General features: G+C 37.3%; 2 protein-coding genes across 2 annotated transcripts; both read left to right on the forward strand.

The window, feature by feature from the left end:
• Nucleotides 1–4,500: 4,500 nt before the first annotated feature.
• LOC104101970 (mitogen-activated protein kinase kinase kinase 17-like) lies at nucleotides 4,501–5,865 on the forward strand. Its single transcript, XM_018772703.3, has one exon. The coding sequence runs from the start codon at nucleotides 4,578–4,580 to the stop codon at nucleotides 5,613–5,615; it is 1,038 nt and encodes a 345-aa protein (XP_018628219.1). The 5' UTR covers nucleotides 4,501–4,577; the 3' UTR covers nucleotides 5,616–5,865.
• A 9,670-nt stretch (nucleotides 5,866–15,535) lies between these two features.
• LOC104096001 (mitogen-activated protein kinase kinase kinase 18-like) lies at nucleotides 15,536–16,877 on the forward strand. The gene has a single exon (XM_009602278.4). It carries the CDS (start codon nucleotides 15,624–15,626, stop codon nucleotides 16,872–16,874), a length of 1,251 nt encoding a protein of 416 aa, XP_009600573.1. The 5' UTR covers nucleotides 15,536–15,623; the 3' UTR covers nucleotides 16,875–16,877.
• Nucleotides 16,878–21,822: the final 4,945 nt, after the last annotated feature.

Consider the following 21,822-nt stretch of genomic DNA (forward strand, 5'->3'; position numbering starts at 1 on the left):
TTATTTTATCAAAAACTATTCTTAGTCCAAATCCTTCTATTGAAAAAATGAATTTGTGAACTGTCAAATATATTTCACATATGAAAGAAAAGTGGATAATTGCATGTCAAACGTTGACCAAATTCAAAGTCCATTTTTTGGGGAAATACCTAATAAGAAAAGGCACAAAAAAAATAAGGCAACCTATACGTCGACAAATTTTGTATACCAAATCACGATATATAATCAAATCCAATCTTACCATATTCAATTTCCACAATCAACACGTATCTCTTGCAAAATTAAATATAATTTCACCACTTGTAAGTTGTGTCAATTTTTTGGTTTAGCCAAAATAACAGTGCTGTCCTACCGGCTACCCCAAAAAGTGGCGTAGGAAGAGTAAAACTTATCTTGTGCTACGAATACAGTAACTTTGATTCAAATTATTTATTTATTTTAATAAATTTATTAAATATATTTAAATTATTAATTTAAAATTCAGTAATTTAAAAAATTTAGAATCCCGATCTAATAAATTTCGAATCATGATTCCGCCTATGCATGCCCTTTTGGGGTCTCGCATTATAGTTTACTTGAATTCAGACTGTTTCGATGCCAAACTAAGAATATAATTTAGTATTAATTTTTATTTGTCGGTTCTCAAAGTTGTAAGTTAACTTCAGTTGAATGCACCCACCAACTGCAGCTAAATTCCACTCTAATATTGTAATTGTACTGCGGTACACGCATTTTTCAACAAATATGACATTAATTCAATATTTGACAACAATAAAGAACGTTTATTAAACATTAAAAAAAGGGAATTCCAAAGAGTAATAAAAGCGCATTCTTTTTAAAGAGAATAAAAAAAGGTCAAAAGGTGTGAAAGCAGTTGTAACAAATTTCACCAAATAGTTACGAATTTGACTCTTTAAAAAACGTCATTAAGTAACACAATAAGTGGGGTTAATTAATTGTAAAGTAAAAGCCAAAAATCAAATGATTACCTCATCACATGAGCCACGTATGACACAATACCAGTATTAAAACTTAATTATTAGATTAGCTAGATATATACACGCTATAGAATCTACTTCTAGCTAGCAGATGTTAGAAAATGTTATGAAACTAAAGTCACGTGTTTACTATAGTATATCAATTTAAGCACTTTAATTTGAATTAGTTAAGCTCCTTGTTTTCTTAGTTAGGAAAGTTGGATCAAGGTTAAATCATTCATCGAATGACAGGTGTTTTATGTATTCCGAAATTAAATGGATCTGAAATTAATTGTCTACCATAAGATATGCGATGTCATCTAACATATAATCTTATGCCACATGGTACCTGTTAAATCTAGAAAAATACAGATCAGATTAGAAAGGGCCACCAAATTGTTGCTCCATATTTAATTTCTTCTCTTATGGTCAGAAGGCAGGAATGTAACTTGAAAGAACCAGGGTTTATTTGAATTCAATACTTTTGACGTGCATATAAATTTAAGTGTAAAGATTTACTAAAATTGCAAAAAATAGTAGATATGAACTCATAAGTTTAAAAATATAATGTGTTTGAACCCATAAAACTTAAATTTTGATCCGCATCTACTTATGGTTCTAACTTTTGTGAAAGAGAACAAAAGAAAAAGGGGCAACTGATTTCTTTTTTTCTTAAATAAACTTATAACAGTACCAGATATATAGATTGTCTTTCAAGGCAAATTAGGCATTTTTTAAATCTCGAAGTTCTCGAAGTCTGAAGTTCAAAAGTTTTTTTAAAAAGGGGTTCAAAAGTAAGGTCAAAAACCAATTTCTCCAAAAAAAAAATCTTTTTGACTTTCAGTTTTACTTAAAGGAATGAGTATTAGATTCACCAAAGTAACTTCATTTGAAAATCCTAGGTGGCTAAATTAAACTGAAAACATTTGGCAGTAAATTAAAGCCGATTAAATTTTGTGGAGGTGTGACATTTGAATGCAAAAATATATAGAGGCCATATATCATATGTTATAGTGGATTGGTAACTGGTAAGTACTTCTTTATTTTTAATAAGAAGTCTCGACTCGTATTCTAGAAATTGAGTCACCTAATGTTAAGGAACGTTTTATCCTCAAAATGAGATTTTTTGGCACAAAATTGAATTTATGAAGCCTTTACGAATACCGGACATCGCATGAGACTATCAGTATCAGACATGTCAACTCATTTTAAACGGGTTTTTCTCCAACTTGTGTGAACCAGTAAGAAAGAGAACAAAGAAGTTATGAGTTTGGGAAAATGCAAATTAGGAAGATGATATATAGACAGGAGTTGGTTAGCCTGCCAAATCGTAGTCGTGTTATGTTTATTGTTGGCTTTCACGTCGCTCTTTAGTCTTTACAATTATAGTAGTCGAGGAATAGAGGATAGGATCTTTATATATTTGAAGTGATCACAAAAGATTCACAGTCTTATGCCAAGTGTTGAATTTTGGTTGGGGTAATTGTGGAAGGCGGAATTAATTAAGTGGAGTAATTAAATTTGCTGGCTTTGCGTCACAGGGACAGCTAGACATTTAGTTGGGCATGTACTCACGTATGTACTTGCACTTCCTAATCATGCTTTTGCCTTTGTATCGTGTTTAGTAGTCCTGAACCTTGATCGGCCATAGATTTTGTTTTTATTTTTTTAATTTTTTTTTGAAAATAATGTTTGTTTATGAAGTAAGATCATGTTTTGGGAAAAAAAAATTCAAAAATTTTCAAAAATTATTTTAAGGCAGTTTTTGAGTGAAATGTTTTTTTCCACTCATAAAACTTTAACTTTTATTCAAATAAAATATATGTCCAAACACAACTTCAAAAACTCTTTTTTAAAGTTTCAATCAAATTTATCTCCAAAGGCTATCTTATTCTCTTCAAACTAGTACTTGTTAGGCGTTGATTTAAGTTTTCCTTTTAAAAAGAAAAAAGAAAAACCAACCTGAAAAATTTGGAAAGTTTCATCTTTTAGAAGTATTTTTTCTTTCGGAATTCATCTTTTAATATGATAAAACTGTCTCTTGTTGAAAGACTAAACTATCTGGGAGATATTTTTTTTATTTTGATTGACCTTATGCTTGTCCGCTTCCAGGAAGTTTAAAATCTATGGTAAAGTTTACTCATAATTTAATGGATAAACATGTGAAAACTTTGCTGACTTCAAATTCCAATTGGAGTCAATGCCCATAAAAAATTGGAATATACAAAGAATTCAATACTCGTAATCCATTTTGGTTGTTCAAACTACTCTCTTGAAAAGATACTTACCAAACACCTTCCCTGTCTCCCAAATTTAATCTTCAAAATCTTTACACTCCATACAAAATAAAGGATCATAATCCAATCTACCGCATCCAACTTCTTACTAAAACATAAATGATAAGAATTAAATTTACCCATTTAATTTTACTGACAATGTAAAAATTATTACAATACTCATGTAATTAAATCTATATAATAGTGAGTTGCTCTAGTGGTGAGCACCCTCCACTTCCAACTAAGAGGTTGTGAGTTCGAGTTGCCCCAAGAGCAAGGTGAGAGTTCTTGGAAGGAGGGATCCGAGGATCTATCGGAAACAGCCTCTCTACTCCAGGGTAGGGGTAAAGTCTGCGTACACACTACCCTCCCGGGATAAGGTCTGCGCACACACTACCCTCTCTAGACTCCATTAATGAGATTATACTGGGTTGTTATTGTTGATATAATCGTAACCCGTCTTATTTTTTTAACATACGAATTCTACTTTTTATGAACAATTAACTAACATGACCCCTGGCTATATAACTCATTTCGATATAGCAAACCTTGTGAATTCTCCAGCCTACTCAAACTGCCGTATAGCCACAACCATTTGGCCACGTTGTGAATTTCCGTTAAAGCAATCGTCAAACTTCTAAAGAGAATAGAGAGCCACCTAAGCTCTACCAACTAATTTGGAGTTTTGGACGTTCACCATATTATATGGATCCGCCATAGATTTTTTCAAATTAAATTTGAGTTTTATTTGGCAAACACATATTTGGTCATAGATGTTGCTTATATTTTGGCAAAATTTTAAATCACAAATCCCAAAACCAGTTCAATAGCTGGTTTTGGGCCAAAATATCACTATTACATTTTTTAAAATTGTCCCAAACTTTTGTATTTTATAAAAGAGTTCACCATTTATTATTTTGTAACAATGTTGCTTCGTCTTCTCGGTCACCTGAGAGTGTATCATATAGTTAATTATAAAAATGATAATTTTGTATCAAATTTATTTATGTTCAGGACAATGGTTTGCGATAATATAATGAATGTTATTGATAATGGTACTGTTGGGTATTTGTGATAGTTTTTAAAACTTGTGATATAAGTCATGTTTCATGTTTTTCCAAAATAAATTTGAGAAATATGTTTTGAAAACTGATGTCCAAATACATTTTCATTTTCAAACCAAACTTCATCCAAATCAGATTTTGCACAATAAATTTAGAAATTAGTTATATATAACTCTGTTGCCGCTTCTAACAAACCAAAAACAGAACACTTTCTAAAAATTCATACACTGCCTACCAATCTTATTTCTTCTTCTTTTAAAATGGATTGGACCAGAGGGCATATTATCGGCCACGGCTCCTCCGCCGCTGTCTCCGTTGCCAAGTCACGATGTTCCGATGAGGTTTTTGCTGTCAAGTCAGTGGAGATATCGCAATCGCAGTTCTTGCAAAAAGAGAAGACAATTCTGTCCGAGTTGAGCTCCCCTTATATAGTTAGCTACAAGGGTTACGATGTTACAAAAGAGAACGACAAATTCATGTTTAATCTTATGATGGAATACATGTCGGACGGTACAATAACCGATGAAATTCGAAAACAGGGTGGTCGGATCAAGGAGCAATTGATCGGGTATTACACCAAGCAAATTTTGCTTGGATTAGAGTACCTACATTCAAGAGGCACAGTACACTGTGACATTAAGGGACAGAACATTTTGTTAGGTAACACCGGTGCCAAAATTGCCGACTTTGGTTGTGCTAGGTGTGTTGATCCGGCAGAGAGGGACGGTGGCACAGCGGCTGTTTCCTCCGAGCCAATTGGTGGCACGCCGATGTACATGGCACCAGAGGTGGCGCGTGGGGTAAAACAGGGGTTTGCAGCTGATATATGGGCATTAGGATGTACAATTATTGAAATGGCCACTGGTGGATCACCTTGGACTAATGTGGCTAATTCAGCTTCATTGATTTACAAAATTGCATTTTCAGGGCAATCCCCACAAATTCCAAAGTTTCTGTCTTTACAAGCAAAGGATTTCTTAAGCAAATGCTTCAGAAAAGATCCAAGAGAAAGATGGACGGCTAAAGAGCTACTCAAACATCCATTTCTTGAGGAATTATCCCATTCAAATTCTAAGGCAAATCAAGATTTTGTCACAAGCTCCCCAACGAGCATTCTTGAGCAAGACATTTGGAATTCAGTGGAGGAAACAGAAACCATGGACTTTTGCTCAATACAAACAGTTAGCTCAATGGATTCTGCTCTAAAAAGGGTAAGAGAATTGGGTTTGAATTCAGGAGAGCCGAACTGGAGATGGGACGATCAGAGTTGGATTACACTTAGAAGAAGAGGTGAATAGCTAGAAGAAAGAGAGGTAGCTCGTGGAACAATGACAGCCTTTTTTCTAACTGAGATCTAGAATTTCTATTAAACGGGTGTACTACTTAAAAAAAATGACTAAAAAAATGTACAAAGTGAAAATTGACCCAATATTTCTCTCGGTAATTAGATCAATCTTCAACCAAGTGCATCATTCACCTCTTTTGCAGCATGGGTGATAAGTGCCAATTGTTAATATTTTATCAATTTTAGAAAATTTGTACATAAAATATCTTTTCGCAAATGGATCACATGCCCTATATTTTTGCCTGTAAATCCGCCCCTGGTGGGGAAAGAGACAGCTAAATCTCTAGCTGTAAACTTTGGTACTATACAACAGAAGTCTATAAAACCAATGTGCAACGATGAGTAATTAAGTGCCACCTTCTCCTGAAATACACTGGACGATCACGAAGATAATGGGGAGTCCCAACATCTCTTGACCAAGGAGTGAGAAGAAGGATTTAATGGAAGTTAAATTCATGTAGAAAAAGCAAGAAAAAAGCCTTGAATGGTGTGAATTATTAGACATGCACTCAAGTGTATATTATAACGAAACGTGAAAGCAAATGTTGTTCATTATTGTGACGCGCATACAGTTGAAGAAAACTCTCTTCATTCAATTGAAACTAAAGCCTCTATAACGTCACACAAAGAAAACAATTTTATTGGACAGAGATAGATTTGGTGGTCCAACCTACCCCCCCCCCCCCCCCAAACCCCACCCCCACCTTCAAACACAAAATAATGTGAAAATTTGAATTTATGTTTACTTGATATTTTTTCCAAAAGAAGTTACCTTGTTTTCGAAACTGGGGAAAAATCAAGTTTTCTCCTAAAAGCTTTTCTTTTTTAATGGTGAAAAACCTCATTATTCACTTTCTATTCTGAATGTCATACAAGTAATTAGGTTCATTACACAATTATTCCTTCATAAGGAAATCTATGTCTGGTTAAATAGGCCTGGTTGTATATGCTGTCAAATGAGAGAAGAAACTTAACTTATACGAAATAAGAGCTTTTAATCTTTTTCCGCAAAAAGAAAAAAATTTCGTGAAATATCTAGATATTATATTCTTTTTCATTGAAAGAAAAATCAAATATAGTTGTACCATAATTCAACCCACAAGCTAACAATGCATAAGTTTTCTTGCATAATGAATTCGATTCACCCTTTTTCACATACTCGTCGAATATTAAACTTGATACATCTCCTCCTCTGAAGACCCAATAGGCGAAAATATCTAAATCCAATTCATAAAGTCTCCATCTTGAGATGCCAAGATTGAAGATGACTCTCCATTCAAATTCCTTATAAAAAATCTCCATTATTATCAAATTAACCGTTAGTAATTGAATCTCCAAACTCTAGCGTTCTGGTACGTACAATTACATAATGATAGTGCTCCATATTGATGTAGAGAACTTGATAAAGTAAACCATGGACGACAATAAGTAAGATAACAACGAGAATTATTAGAATAAAAGATACACAAAGAATTATGTAGTTTGATCGTAGGCCTATATCCACCACGCACGGAGAAGCAATCCATTATTTTAGAAATGTTAAAGAGAAAATAGAAAGTTAGAGACACACTCTAAATACGAGAGATTAATAACCTTACAAAATTCACTCTATGTGTGAGTAATTACAATAGTTCAACAAAAAAGTATTGTTCAAGTGGTAAGTATCTTCTATCTTTAATTTTAAGATTACGGAGTTAAGTCACCAACGGAACAAATAAGAGGTTTTGGGAGGGGTTAAAAAAGCACACAATGGAGTTCGTAACACAAGCATAAAGATTGCTTATCTCAACACGTGAACACAGGTAGAATTCTTTGTTCTCCTTAAAGTCTCTAACTCTCTAAGTCTGAAGTGATTTCCCATAGTGCTTAGTAAATGGACTACCTGCAATCCACCATACCCAACTTCCACACGTATGCTCAGTACGCCACAATTAAATACTTATAATTTTGTGAGTTGTAAGTTGTGTCAATTTAGTTTTGCCAACCAAATAGCAGTGCTGTTAGAGTCAGAGCCAAGATGTACTAATAGCCCCAAAAACTATTGCCACGTGTTAAATAATTGTCTACTACAAAGGGGTGAGCTAAAGACAAGACCACGTTATCATAGTAAAAGGGGGAATGGTTCCAAACCTTTCTGAGTGATAAGGAAAAAAAAGAGATCTAAAACCTATCCTAACAAACCGTTTAAAGATAAAGAAGTGAAATATCATAATCAGCAAATAGGATTGGGAAGTGCAAGTACATACGTGAGTACATGCCCAACTAAATGTCTAGCTGTCCCTGTGACGCAAAGCCAGCAAATTTAATTACTCCACTTAATTAATTTCCGTCTTCCACAAAAAGAAAAAATAATAACACAAAAATGCCCAACCAAACTTCAACACTTGGCATAAGATTGTGAATCTTTTTTGATATCGTCAAATATATAAAGATCCTATCCTCTATTCCTACTTCCTCCGACTACTATAATTGTAAAGACTAAAGAGCGACGTGAAAACCAACAATAAACATAACACGCCCACTTGTCCTGCAGCTGCTTCATTTACAATTGGCAGGCTAACCAACTCCTGTCAATATGTCATCTTCTTTATTTGCATTTCCCAAACTATTGCAGTGTAACTGTCTTCACTTTTTCTCTCATATGGTCCACACAAGTTGGAGGAAAAACGTTTAAAATAGGTTTACATATGTCTGGCCGTCCTACTAATTCCCAAGATCCCCTTTCGTATATTTTTGCGTTCAAATATCACCTTCCACAAACTTTTATTTAACCATGCTTACTAGTTACTACTAAGTGTTGTCATGAGTTTAGTAAAATTTAGAAGAACACTTAAAGTAAAAATTGTCAACGAATGTATACTACACGTGGCACTAAACCAGTTTAAAAATATTTTTAACATGTTTGTATACCCAACAATTTCTTCTTCGAACTAAGTTTCATGTGGCCTACTACCACGATCAACGGGTGTCCCCCTCAAACAAAGTGCCACATGGCCTATTTCCATGATTCATGGGTTAATTTTCGAGATTTATTGTGTCCCATCAATATTGTTAGAGTATTTATGGCAACCAAAGTCCGCAACTAGCTTCTTCTTGTTTGCACGTCTCCAAGCTCATAAGGATAAACAAATCGAGTCGCACACAATTACCCAGCCATCACCATACTCGTCTCGCCGAATCTGGGCTCTGATATCAGTTTTTGGGCTAAATCAGCCCAATGATACTCTTAATATGGTGTGATATTATTCGTTTTGGACTAAACATCCATGATTTTCCATATATATATAAAATAAATAAATAAATAAATAATAAATCCGGCCGGCTATAATATTTTGAAATGCAGTCACTTTGATACTTCTAATATACATTATATTCCCCGCAGAGGTACTAAGAACCATAAGAGAAAGATTAATTGTGGAACAACAATATTAGCCCTTTCTAACTCAGCTCTTATTTCAAGCTTTAACCGGCCGAATCACGTGGCGGGATGCTACAAGCTGGATTACATCGCAGATCCTATGTTAGATTATTCATTTCAGATCCAAAATGAACTGTTAATTTCATGATCCATGACACACCTGTCACTCCATGAATTAATGATTTAGCCTTAACTTTCCTTGGGAAAAAAAAATTAAGGAGCTTAACCAATTCAAATTAAAGTGGTTAAAGTAACACTATAATAATACACGTCACTTGAGATGAAACAACATCTCTGATTAATTTGCTAACTCACACGCCACGCCTTCATACATGAGGGAGCACGGCATGAGCATGGAGCTAGTATTATATTATAATTAATAAAGTAAACACTTGCAATTAGATTCATAATCATTTCTTATCATATCTGCTTGCAAGATTTTGTCGCCCCAGAAATCGGATAACAATTGAATTTATATACGTTTTTAAGTACATGTGATCTAATTTGATACAAAATGAAAAATCATATTTAATATAGAAGAATAAGTAGAAAAATAAATACAAACCATGCAGAGTGAACAACTTAAGTCTCGCAAGGTTAATTTCTTTCGAATTTAGATGTGATATTATTGAAGCAAGAATAATATGAACAAAGCTGGAAAATAATATCTTGTTCTCTTAAGTATGTTACCATGTCCCCTATAAATTATTCCATTCCCTTTATATATACAGGGAGATGAAACCTTTAAGACATTATTTTATAGGAAATTATGTAGACCGTTAGCTCCCTTTTTGATTTAATCCCGTAATTTTCGCTATAATAATTGGTCAATGGCGAGAATCACAGATACTTGTCGTGTGAGTTGGCAAAACTTTTCTTAGAGGTCATTAGAAGCGGGTTCGGTTGTGCCCCCGATAAAATCGAAGGCAAATCTGATGGTCTTGTTCGAACTTCGATCCTCGATATCGAGCTCAGTTACATTTGTAACTTCGATCTCTTACGTAGGTGCCGAGCCTTGACCTATTATTCCATATGCCTCGATCAAGCATAGATGTTATAACCCGCACTTTGGGGTTGTAATTTCGGCCAAGAACTGGTAAGAAAAAGGTCCTTCTGATGGTCTGACGTAGAACAGTCTACTCGGGCAACTTGGGCTTTTTAATTTTAAGCATATATAAGGGGGGTATAGGTGATGAAAGCTCTGACCTGCCTCCCCCAAACGCGTTGTCACCGAGCCGTATAGAACGAGCTGCCTTGGGGGCGAACCCCAAGGGCCTGCCTAGATGACTCAAGAGAGTGTCAAAGGTATCCATACGAGTTTGGGAACTCGTATGGGCTGCGCAACGCCTTAGGGCCTGCGTTGGGCATCAAAAGGGCAGTGGAGGCTGCTATTGTGGAACGGCCAGTCCCGCGGGCTGCCGAGTGTTGGAAAGAGACCTCCACGCCGATTGGATACTTGACGCACCTGTCATAGGGGCATCATGTGTCGACTTGTGAGCATGGCTTTGGTTCAGCCATGCAAGCAAGGGTCCGTTGGCCTAAAGGTGCAGGTGTGGGCGACACTGCACTACTTCGGAATGGAAGCGTGCTGCAAGAGGGCTATGTATGTGCATGGCATAAAAGAGGCGCATGACAATGGCCAAGGACTAAAGGTTGCCTTACTCGGGCGAGGCACGAGCTAGTCGCGGATGCACTAGACGAGTGTAAGCTTGAGGATTGGGCTGTGCACGCGGGAGCGATGCTCAGTCTTGGGCTATAAGGACAAGGCATGTCCTAAGACAAGTCCCCAGGGCGCGCATGGATTGTGATCCTAAGATGGAGCGCCACTACATGTCTAGGGCCAAGGGCCTAGGCATCTTACGGGCGGCACAAGTTGGGGCGAGCCTACGGGCGAGTCCCACCGACAGGCACAGGATCGTGCTTGGAAAATCCTGGGACAGGAAGAAGGCTGGCCTGCAGCGAGGGGAACTGCAGGCGCCGCACGGGCGAGCAGGTGCAGTTACCCAATGTAAGGAAATGGGCCCGTGACACTTGGTATCAGAGCTGATTAAAGCCATACTATGCCATGGCACAACGTCAAGGCAAAAGGGTGGATATGGCGAGTGTATTTTGGATGTCAGTGCCGAGATCACGTCAAAGCAGAGATTGATGTTCATATGCCACCAAAGATCAAGAACCAGATACTAATGGTCGACGAAGGAAATTGGTGATTCCATTGTCCTTCGTGAGTCTAAGGTGCTACTGAATGAGGTGATATGCCGATGAGTCGGATGGCCAAGAGAATGCCATGTTTGCCAGGTCGTGCAACCATATTGCGAAAGAGTGGGAGCCATGGACTATAAACTTGGGCATGATCATAGCGGAGATCTTGCCAAGGATGCGTGCAACGCATCATGTTGAGTGTCTTTCCTTCGGGAGAAGACTTTGGGTTGCCTGAGGGCATTGCCAAGGTGAGGAATCGGATTTGAGGGTATAGCGAAGCTACGGAATGGGATGAGTTCCCAAGTTTAGAAGGTGTCATCATTCTGGAAAGGGGTATGTCGAATGATCGGGGACCGAGAGTGTCCAGGTGCGAGGCACACCGAACCGGGAAGCCGTGCTAGCAGGACCAAGAGAGTACCTGTCTATAGGGCGAGTATTGAAGTACCATCGGGAGCATTGGCTACTTGCTGAGGAAGTGACGACTGGAGAACAAAGAACTCTGTTCGAAAAGGCGGCGATGCTATGACTTTGGGAATGTAGTACTCACCAAAGGTCGTCCCAAGTGCTGGCCGAATGCCAAGTGGGACGACAGTGCTAAAATGTATCCTCCACATTGAGTGTGGGAGGATCCCGCCTATGCAAGAGGCATAAGGGCGAAGTCGTGTGTCTGGAAGCGAACACATCTTCAAGGTAGTGGGCAAAGAGAGCTGCGGGAGCGGAATGCTACGTGAGCTATGCTAGAGGCGTTTGAAGGCCATGTGAGCGAATGAGCTACTAGGGCCGCGCCAAAGAGGGCATCTTAATGCTACGGGAGCGAAAGGCTACGGGAGCCATGCCAAAGGCATCTTAGGGCTACGTGAGCGAAAGGCTGCAAGAGCTATGCCAAAGAGGGAATCTTGAGGCTACGGAAGCGGATGGCTACGGGAGCGACGTCAAAAGAGCACGTTGATGTGCTAACCTGTGAAGGAAAGCTTCAGACGGACATGAAGGCCGTGAGGGTCATGGTGTGATTTGACTAGTGTGGGTCAATCACAAAGTTAGACACTAGAGGGTGCAAGTGCGGAGGCACTTTCCAAGTGAATACCGAATAGAGGTGAAGTGCAGAGGCACGCTTGGAAGATACTTGGGGGAGGAGTGCATGGGGCACGACTCCTTTTGAGAAAGGACTTCGAGGAAGTCCAACCCACAGGACAAAGGGAGCTTGAACAGGCATACCTGAGGGGGCAGACTCCGGGATGTCTTAAGCCATGATGTGTCATCGGGGCGATGACATTATGAGTGTGGGAGGATGTTACAACCCGCACTTTGGGGTTGTAATTTCGGCCAAGAACTGGTGAGAAAAGGTCCTTCTGATGGTCTGACGTAGAACAGTCTACTCGGGCAACTTGGGCTTTTTAATTTTAAGCATATATAAGGGGGGTATAGGTGATGAAAGCTCCGACCTGCCTCCCCCATACGCGCTGCCACCGAGCCGTATAGAACGAGCTGCCTTGGGGGCGAACCCCAAGGGCCTGCCTAGATGACTCAAGGGAGTGTCAAAGGTATCCATACAAGTTTGGGAACTCGTATGGGCTGCACAACGCCTTAGGGCCTGCGTTGGGCATCAAAAGGGCAGTGGAGGCTGCTATTGTGGAACGGCCAGCCCCGCGGGCTGCCGAGTGTTGGAAAGAGACCTCCACGCCGATTGGATACTTGACGCACCTGTCATAGGGGCATCATGTGTCGACTTGTGAGCATGGCTTTGGTTTAGCCATGCAAGCAAGGGTCCGTTGGCCTAAAGGTGCAGGTGTGGGCGACACGGAATGGAAGCGTGCTGCAAGAGGGCTATGTATGGGCATGGCACGAAAGAGGCGCATGACAATGGCCAAGGACTAAAGGTTGCCTTACTCGGGCGAGGCACGAGCTAGTCGCGGATGCACTAGACGAGTGTAAGCTTGAGGATTGGGCTGTGCACGCGGGAGCGATGCTCAGTCTTGGGCTATAAGGACAAGGCATGTCCTAAGCCAAGTCCCCAGGGCGCGCATGGATTGTGATCCTAAGATGGAGCGCCACGACATGTCTAGGGCCAAGGGCCTAGGCATCTTACGGGCGGCACAAGTTGGGGCGAGCCTACGGGCGAGTCCTACCGACATGCACAGGATCGTGCTTGGGAAATCCTGAGACAGGAAGAAGGCTGGCCTGCAGCGAGGGGAATTGCAGGCGCCGCACGGGCGAGCAGGTGCCGTTACCCAATGTAAGGAAATGGGCCTGTGACAATAGAGCTCGGTTCTTCCCGTATACAGATTTATATTTCTGTCCAGATAATTTAATTAATTAAGTTTTAATACTGGTATTTTGTCATACGTCATGAGGCCCAAGTTATGAGGTAAATCTTTTGATCTTTGGCTTTTACTTTACAACTAATTAACCCCACTAGTTATGTCACTTAATGTTCTTTAAAGAGTTAAATTCGTTTCTTTTTGGTGAAATTTGTTACAACTTCTTTCACAACTTTGTCCCTTTGTTTTTATTTTTTAATTTCCCCTTTATTCAAACCTCTGCTGAAGATTGTGTTTTTTACACTTCGTAATTCAGATGTTCTTAAATATCGAGTTAATTTCATATTTATTGAAATATGCACGTACTGTTTCACAATTACTAAACCAGAGTAGAATTTATCTGCAGTTGGTGGGTGCATTCAACTGAAGTTAACTTACATCTTTAAGAACTGTCAAAAAGAAATTAATACATTCTTTAGTTTGGTAGTGAAACAGTCTGAAGTAGCCTTCTTTAATGCGTAACCATTTGGACATGACATTTTGTAAATTGTTTTAGCAAAGTGGTTATAATATGTAGAACTGTAGATGCTATACTTCTTATAGAAGTAAAGAGAACTAAATTTAAAAAAAGAAAAAGCATGCAATTGAAGGCACATTATATTTACTAGCAACAGTTTAAAAGTCGGCATCTGATGGAATCTTGTGGAGATTTTGAGGTATGATTGGAAAATAAGGCCTACTTTGCTACATTGGAGGATTAGCAAAGACTTGATTTAGAAGTTAAGAACCACTACTAGTAATAGGCCACTTTTAGTCACTGTTTGAGAATGGTTTAAACCGCAAGGATTCCAAGTATGATTTTTCCTTTAGCATAATGAGAAAGCAAATTTTAGTTGACGTTCCAGAAGGTGATTATGCGATTTGGAATAGCTTAATTATTTACATTAAGTAAAGGTAATTATTAGTATCAAGCACTTGATTCGCTTTGATTAAATGCCTTGTTGTTTTCATCTGACACCCTAGGGGAATCCCACATTAACAAAATATGAGAGAAATGTTGGTATATAAGTAGACAAGGTTTAAATTTTAGTGACGCGTTTTAAAGTTGTACGACTCTAAATCCAAAGTGAATGATATCACTTTACAAGTGGGTCTTTACACTTACATACTGTAAATTGGCTGCTAAACCTTTTTTTTTCCTTTGAAATCTATTCTTTGTAGTAAGACATATCTATTTGCTAGATTCTTCTTATTTTGAAATCTATTCTTTGTAAGAAGACATATCTATTTACTAGATTCTTCCCATTTTGATTGACCTTATGCTTGTCCTTTTCTAGGAAGTTTAAAATCCATGGTAAACTTTTTTAGTGGATAAACATGTAAGAGCATCAATGACTTCAAACTCCACTTGAATTCAATGCCTATCAAAAAGTGGAATATCTAAAGAATTCAATACTAGTATCCATTTTGGTGGTTCAAACTTCCCGAACTCCCAAATTTAATCTTCAAAGTAATTACACCCCATACAAAACAAAGGATCACAATCCAATCTACCCAACTCAACTTCTTTTCAAACATAAATTAAAAACTTAGATCTAACCATTTTGATATGATTTAGTTATATGTATCGATAATATAAAAATATCTTTTTTGTTGGCAGTATACTTTAGCTTGAGATAGCAGATATCATCTAATTATAGTAATTTACCAGCAATTATCTTTACAACACTTGTACCTAAAACTTAAAACACTTATTTTGAAATTATCATAGCTTGCCACGTGGCATCAATTCCAATTGGCCAAGTAATGGTAGTCCTCCAACCTACTCAAACTGCCGTATGGCCACAAGCATTTGTCCACGTTGTGAATTCCCGTTAAAGCAACCGTCAAACTTTTAAGGGGAAAGAGAGGCCATCTAAGCTCTACCCAACTAATTTGGAGTTTCGAACTTTCACCATATTATATATGTATATATATATATATATATATACCTCTATTGCATCTTATAACAAACCAAAAACAGAACACTTACTAAAAATTTCTACACTGCCTACCAATCTTATTTCTTCTTTTAAAAACAAAAATGGATTGGACCAGAGGGCATATTATCGGCCACGGCTCCTCCGCCGCTGTCTCTGTTGCCAAGTCACGTTGGTCCAGCGAGATTTTTGCTGTTAAGTCAGTGGATTTATCCCAGTCTCAGTTCTTGCAAAAAGAGCAGAAAATTTTGTCCGAATTGAGCTCCCCTTACATAGTTAGCTACAAGGGTTACGATGTTACAAAAGAGAACGACAAATTCTTGTTTAATCTTATGATGGAGTACATGTCGGACGGTACAATAACCGATGAAATCCGAAAACAGGGTGGTCGGATCAACGAGCAGTTAATCGGGTATTACACCAAGCAAATTCTGTTGGGATTAGAATACTTACATTCAAGAGGCGTAGTACACTGTGATATTAAGGGACAGAATATTTTGTTAGGTAAGACCGGTGCCAAAATTGCAGACTTCGGTTGTGCCAGGTGGGTTGATCCGGCGGAGAGAGACGGTGGTGCCGCCGCTGCTTCTGCCCAGCCTATTGGCGGCACGCCGATGTACATGGCACCGGAGGTGGCGCGTGGGGAAGAACAGGGTTTTGCAGCTGATATATGGGCATTAGGATGTACAATTATTGAAATGGCCACTGGTGGATCACCGTGGACTAATGTGGCTAATTCAGCTTCATTGCTTTACAAAATTGTATTTTCAGGGCAATCCCCACAAATTCCAAAGTTTCTATCTTTACAAGCAAAGGATTTCTTAAGCAAATGCTTGAGAAGAAATCCAAAAGAAAGATGGATGGCTAAAGAACTCCTCAAACATCCATTTCTTGAGGAAATATCAAATTCGAATCTTAAGGTAATTCAAGACTCTATCACAAGCTCCCCAACTAGTATTCTTGATCAAGATATTTGGAATTCAGTAGAGGAAATAGAAACTATGGATTCCACAATACAACTAGAAACTTCAACAGATTCTCCTCTTCAAAGGGTAAGAAAATTGGGTCTGAATTCAAGAAAACCAAACTGGAGATGGGACGATGAAATTTGGACAACAGTTAGAATGAACAGTAAACAAAATGAAGGAGATGATGATTTGGAAGTTTGTGGGACAATGACAGCTTTTTCTGGAAGTCATGAAATTGAGCTGGAAAGCTGTTTTGGTAGTGAAGAGTTGGAAATACGTTGTTTAGATAATATTTTTTGTTGTAATATACAAAAGAGCTCTGTAGTTAGAAGTCTTAATTTTACCAGACATTTGACAAGTTCAGTAAATAAAATTCAATGTTCATAATTCGATCCTCTCACTGTTTTACCGTTATTTTTTTTTTACCTTTTTATAAATTTGAATCTATAAAAAATATTAACATTGCATAGAAATTAAACACATTCCACCGAAAAGAGGGTTAATAAAGCGAAGAATTAATCCAAATAGTCGTTCACCTACCCGTTTAAACTATAAATAGCCGGCGGAGATATAATATATGTATAATTTATGCATTAATATATAATTTATATATATGACTAGAAAAAATAAACAGTAAATATGACCGGCTATTTGTATAAAAACTTTCATTTCACTCGTCGGTGTGCAAAAGTTAGAAAAAATGAATGAAAGGGGCTTAACCCCACAGCTTTTAGGAAAGGAGAAAATTTTGTAAATAAGCAAGCACGTATCATGTTTTAAGTCTATTGAAAATGACTAGTCATATGTACGTATAGGGGATCTTGAGAAGATATAATGAACAATGTTGGTGGAAGTTAAATTTAACTACGTATACATGATTTAATATCTCGCTAAAACTATAAGAGGAATTGTTTTCATAATTAATTCTGTGCTCCCACTTTCTGCCCACTCTTTGTGCGTCTGGTATGAGTAAATGTTTTATGTAAAAATATTTTCTTTTTGAGAAATATTTTATTTTAGAGAATAATTGTCTAGGTGTTTGGACACTAAGGTAGGTAACTTATATTAAAAGTAGAATAGCAGGGATTAGGGCTACTTATCGGACGGATCAGACGGATTGTTACGCTTAACGGTTCGGCTTATCGGTTATCGGCTCGTAAATGTACTATCCGCTAGCCAAACCGATAAGATATCGGCGGAATGATATCGGTTTCGCAATTATCGAACGATTTATCGGCTAAATTAAATAGTAATGAGTGCATATACCACTTGACATTAAATCACCAAATTTAAATCTTAAATTTAACCCGTTTATATAACACTGTCACTAAATGGAAATTTATGTTTTCTCCTTAGAAGATTTGGTCAGAATGGATATAGCCATATACTAAATTAGTGTTGCATAGGGCTCTTTTCTTTCTGCTATTGCATCAAGCCATATGCAAGTGCATTTTCACAACCGGCAAAAGTCACAAGAATTTGAAAGTGAATTTTCAATAGTCTAATACCAATAAGTTAGTATTTGTGATAAAACAATAATAGTTAATAACTTAGCGAACCTTCAGAATGTGAGTAGTAACTGCCTTCTGAATGTGAGTAGTAAATGCTACTTTGTCAAATAGTGAAAGAGATATTTAATATACATAGGGGTACAAATACAAATATTAAAATTCTTAACAGGTTAACGGTTTATCCGTTAAAAAAATTGAATAATCCGCCCCCAAACTGATAAGCCGTTAATTATAAAATTTCAATCCGTTCACCAACCGTTAATCCAATAACCCATTAAGCTAAATTTGCGGTTCGATTTTCGATTATGGTTGGATTTTGACCGCCCTAGCAGGATAGGACAAGGGCCGGTGTTCTGGCAATAATTTTGAGCACTAAAGGTAGATTATAATATTAATATTGGTTGAAATATGTGACATGCTGCAAGATTAAGATATGGTAAAGAAATATTACTTATTTACCAACAAAGATTGTGGTAGAGTAGTAAGTACTCCTTATTCTTAACCAGAGATCTCGGATTCGAGTTATGAGTATGGAGTTGCTTTTGTTAGGGAGCACTTTACCCCCAATGTGGAACTTCCCGACGTGAATCCAGATTTAATCAGGCCCAATGAAGGTATCGAACACCATATGAGAAACCAAAACAAAAAACAAAAAAATTACTTGCACTCATCAATGACGCAAGTCATTCCTACCCATTGCTTACACTCATCAAAAGCTCAAAGATAATTTCGTTAAGAAAAATACTTTTTGCTATACCAAATGCACAATAAAAGGGAATTAAATTGAAGGGAAGTGAAAAAAAAGTCATAAACAGGATTTTGAGCCAAATCTGTTAGGTATCACCACGATGTCGAAAAACATTTTCAAGGTATTGGGAGAGGCATGAGTGTCACGTTGGGCTTGCTTTCTTCTATTTAAAATAAATAAAATGGGAGACTTTTACTTCCTGCATAATTGTCTAAATGCTTTTGTTGGGCTATCTCAATTTTACACCTAATTAAAAATTTATGAACATGAAAATGGACAATAATGATCCACTTGCAATACTCTGACTCTACTACCTCTCAAGTTAGGAACACCAAATACTTGACATCAACTACTAAGATTTACAGGAATCATTTCAAAAGATATCAAATATTGAACATAGGGGTTTACATAGGTCTGGTATTTTTCAATTATCAAACCAAATCAATGGTATCGGGTTTTTAACTTTATAAACCAAACCAAACCAACAAAGTCGGGTTTTTTTAATTTCGGTTTTCTCGATTTTTCGGATTTTTTTCGGTAAAGTCTTCATAGCATAAAATATGCAACTTGTGCTCCAAATATTTCTTAAGTCCTAGTAAAATACAACTATATAGTGTATTTTCCAAGAAACTAACACAATAATATGAGATAAGTCATAGCATTATGTCACACCTCCTTTTTCCCGAGAGATGGGGAGCTAGGGAGTTTTTCTAACTAAAGTGACATAATCGAAATGAGATTATTTATTAGATTCAAAGTCGCCACTTGGGATAGTTTATGGTGTCCCAAGTCACCGATGTATTTTAAATCCCATTTTATCGAGGAAATTGACTTTAATTTTACGGTTCGCGAACACATAAGACCGGGTAAGGAATTCTGTTAACCCGGAAGAAAGTGTGAGGCACATCCGAATTTTGTGGTTTTAGCATGGTCACTTAATAATTAATAATTGACCTAATTATCTGATTTAATACATATTCGAAACCTATTTGCGCATTTTACCTTTAAACCGATTTTAATTAATATTTAACCGCTTTTAGTATTTATAAAATTTATTTAAATAAGTCACAATATCGCTCACTTATTGTTTTTGTACACATTGCGAATCGCGTTACGTGAAACGCACCCGCGATTTACAACATGTTGAATTTTATTATTATTTGAAGTTATGATCGAGTCACGTGAAACACACACTCGAATTGGAATTTACGTATTGTGACCATGCCACGGGAATCGTACCCATGGTCATGATGATTTGTTATTGCGCGCCTAAAGCAACGAGCGCATTTGAATTATTTTTGAACTACATTTGAAATGCATTGTGAGGCCAAGGGAAATATGGAAGTCATTTGTGGGTAGGTGTAAGATTTGACTGTTACAATTATGGAATAAATGTGGACAATAGGTTAGCGTTGCGTTCATGCCCAATTCCTCTCAAAGCTTATCAACCCCAAACCAATCCAAACATAACCAATCAACTCCCAAAATCCAATTAGCTAAACCAAGCTTACTGCCATATTAAGTTAATACACCAATCTAATAATTGTATCAAGCAGACCACTTAATCCAAAGCAACAAAAGATTAATATGAACTTATCCAAAAGATTTCAATGAAACTCATAAAGGAAGTACATATCTCGAAGAAAATAGATGAATAAATTGAGACGATGAACAAAGATGGAATAACACCTAAGAGCAACAACTGACTAGAATCATTCATTATGCTAGCAATATCAAATTGAGATAAGATAAGTGAATGAAATTTCAACTGTTTTTTATGACCACCTACAGAGGAAGAGGAGCTGGTTTAAGAGTAGCGAAACTGCTGCATTTCAGTGATGTTTTGAGCTGGTGTTTTGGTTGGTTATGGGATTGATTTCACGTCAGTTTTAGGTAGAAGAAGGCAATTGGTTTTATGTTTTGTTGGCTGCATTTTTACTGCTTGTTATGGCTGGATTTTGGAGTGGTTTAAGGGAGCTTTAAGAACTGAATTTCGTGGCAGAAAGATGGAGTTTTCATGGCTGATTTTAAGCAGTAACGCATCTGTCTTGAGCTGATTTGCAACAACTATGGAGTTGTATTGTTGGTATTAGAATGAAACTTTTGTAGGATAGTTAACGTGCTGGACTGGAGAACAACTCACGGATCGCTTCGAACCTGACCGAATATTTACAAGACTAAAATGCGAAGCTGTTCCTACGGACGAAGCTCAAATTCAAGTTCAATCCACCAATGACTGATTACATAACTGAACTAGAATAGAAATAATGATTGAACTCATTAAGAGTCACTTAACGTCAAATCTGCATACAATAGCTTAACAATAGCATATGAACTACTCCTGAAGCCCATCTCTTGGCTTTGACATTACAAAATCCAACCAATCAAAGGCTCACCACTAACAACAGTGTCCTAATTGAGAGCATGAAATGAGTAATTCATATAAACATCTCATTTCGAGTTACTTAACTATTTCAGTCAAATAGAGGCCAAATACACGTCCAGTAAACAACAGAATCAGTGCAAAGTCATACTTGAACAAATAAGAAAAAAAAACTAAATAGGAATTCAACCGTTTTTATTCATTTACTGAAAGCATAAGACAAAGTAATTTCAAACTAACCTAGTTGAACAAAGAAAAGCTAGAATAAACTAAATAAAAGCAGAAGCAAACTCGAACGGAGCTCAACAATTCAAGAAACAACAAAATCAGCGAAAATCGAATGGCGATTTCAATCGGAATTCTCTTTAAAATGCGAAAGTGTAGAATAAACACAACAATAGAAGAGTAATTTCAGAAATTGCTTTTGATTCTAATCTCCCTCTGTTTTTCGAGCCCTTTGTTCCAAATCTCAGAAAATGGCCTTTGAATTTCCAGAATCGATTTGCTAGTCAGTGCTTTGAATGTGTGTCAAGTCTGTGAATTCAGAGAGAGGTGAGAAGAGAAGGCGTGTGTGAGGGATCTGAGAATATTTTTTCCATTGGGGCGGCTAGGGTTTTTCAGGTTAGAGGAGTTCGTTTTTTCTCTTTTTTGAGAATGGGGAATTAGGTCTATATAAAATGGAGAGTGGGCATG

Source organism: Nicotiana tomentosiformis, chromosome 7 (assembly GCF_000390325.3).
Source record: "Nicotiana tomentosiformis chromosome 7, ASM39032v3, whole genome shotgun sequence".
Lineage (NCBI taxonomy): Eukaryota > Viridiplantae > Streptophyta > Magnoliopsida > Solanales > Solanaceae > Nicotiana > Nicotiana tomentosiformis.

Excerpts from the sequence above, each read along its gene's own strand:
- LOC104101970 (XM_018772703.3), top strand. The coding sequence starts at position 4,578 with ATGGATTGGACCAGAGGGCATATTATCGGCCACGGCTCCTCCGCCGCT.
- LOC104096001 (XM_009602278.4), top strand. The coding sequence starts at position 15,624 with ATGGATTGGACCAGAGGGCATATTATCGGCCACGGCTCCTCCGCCGCT.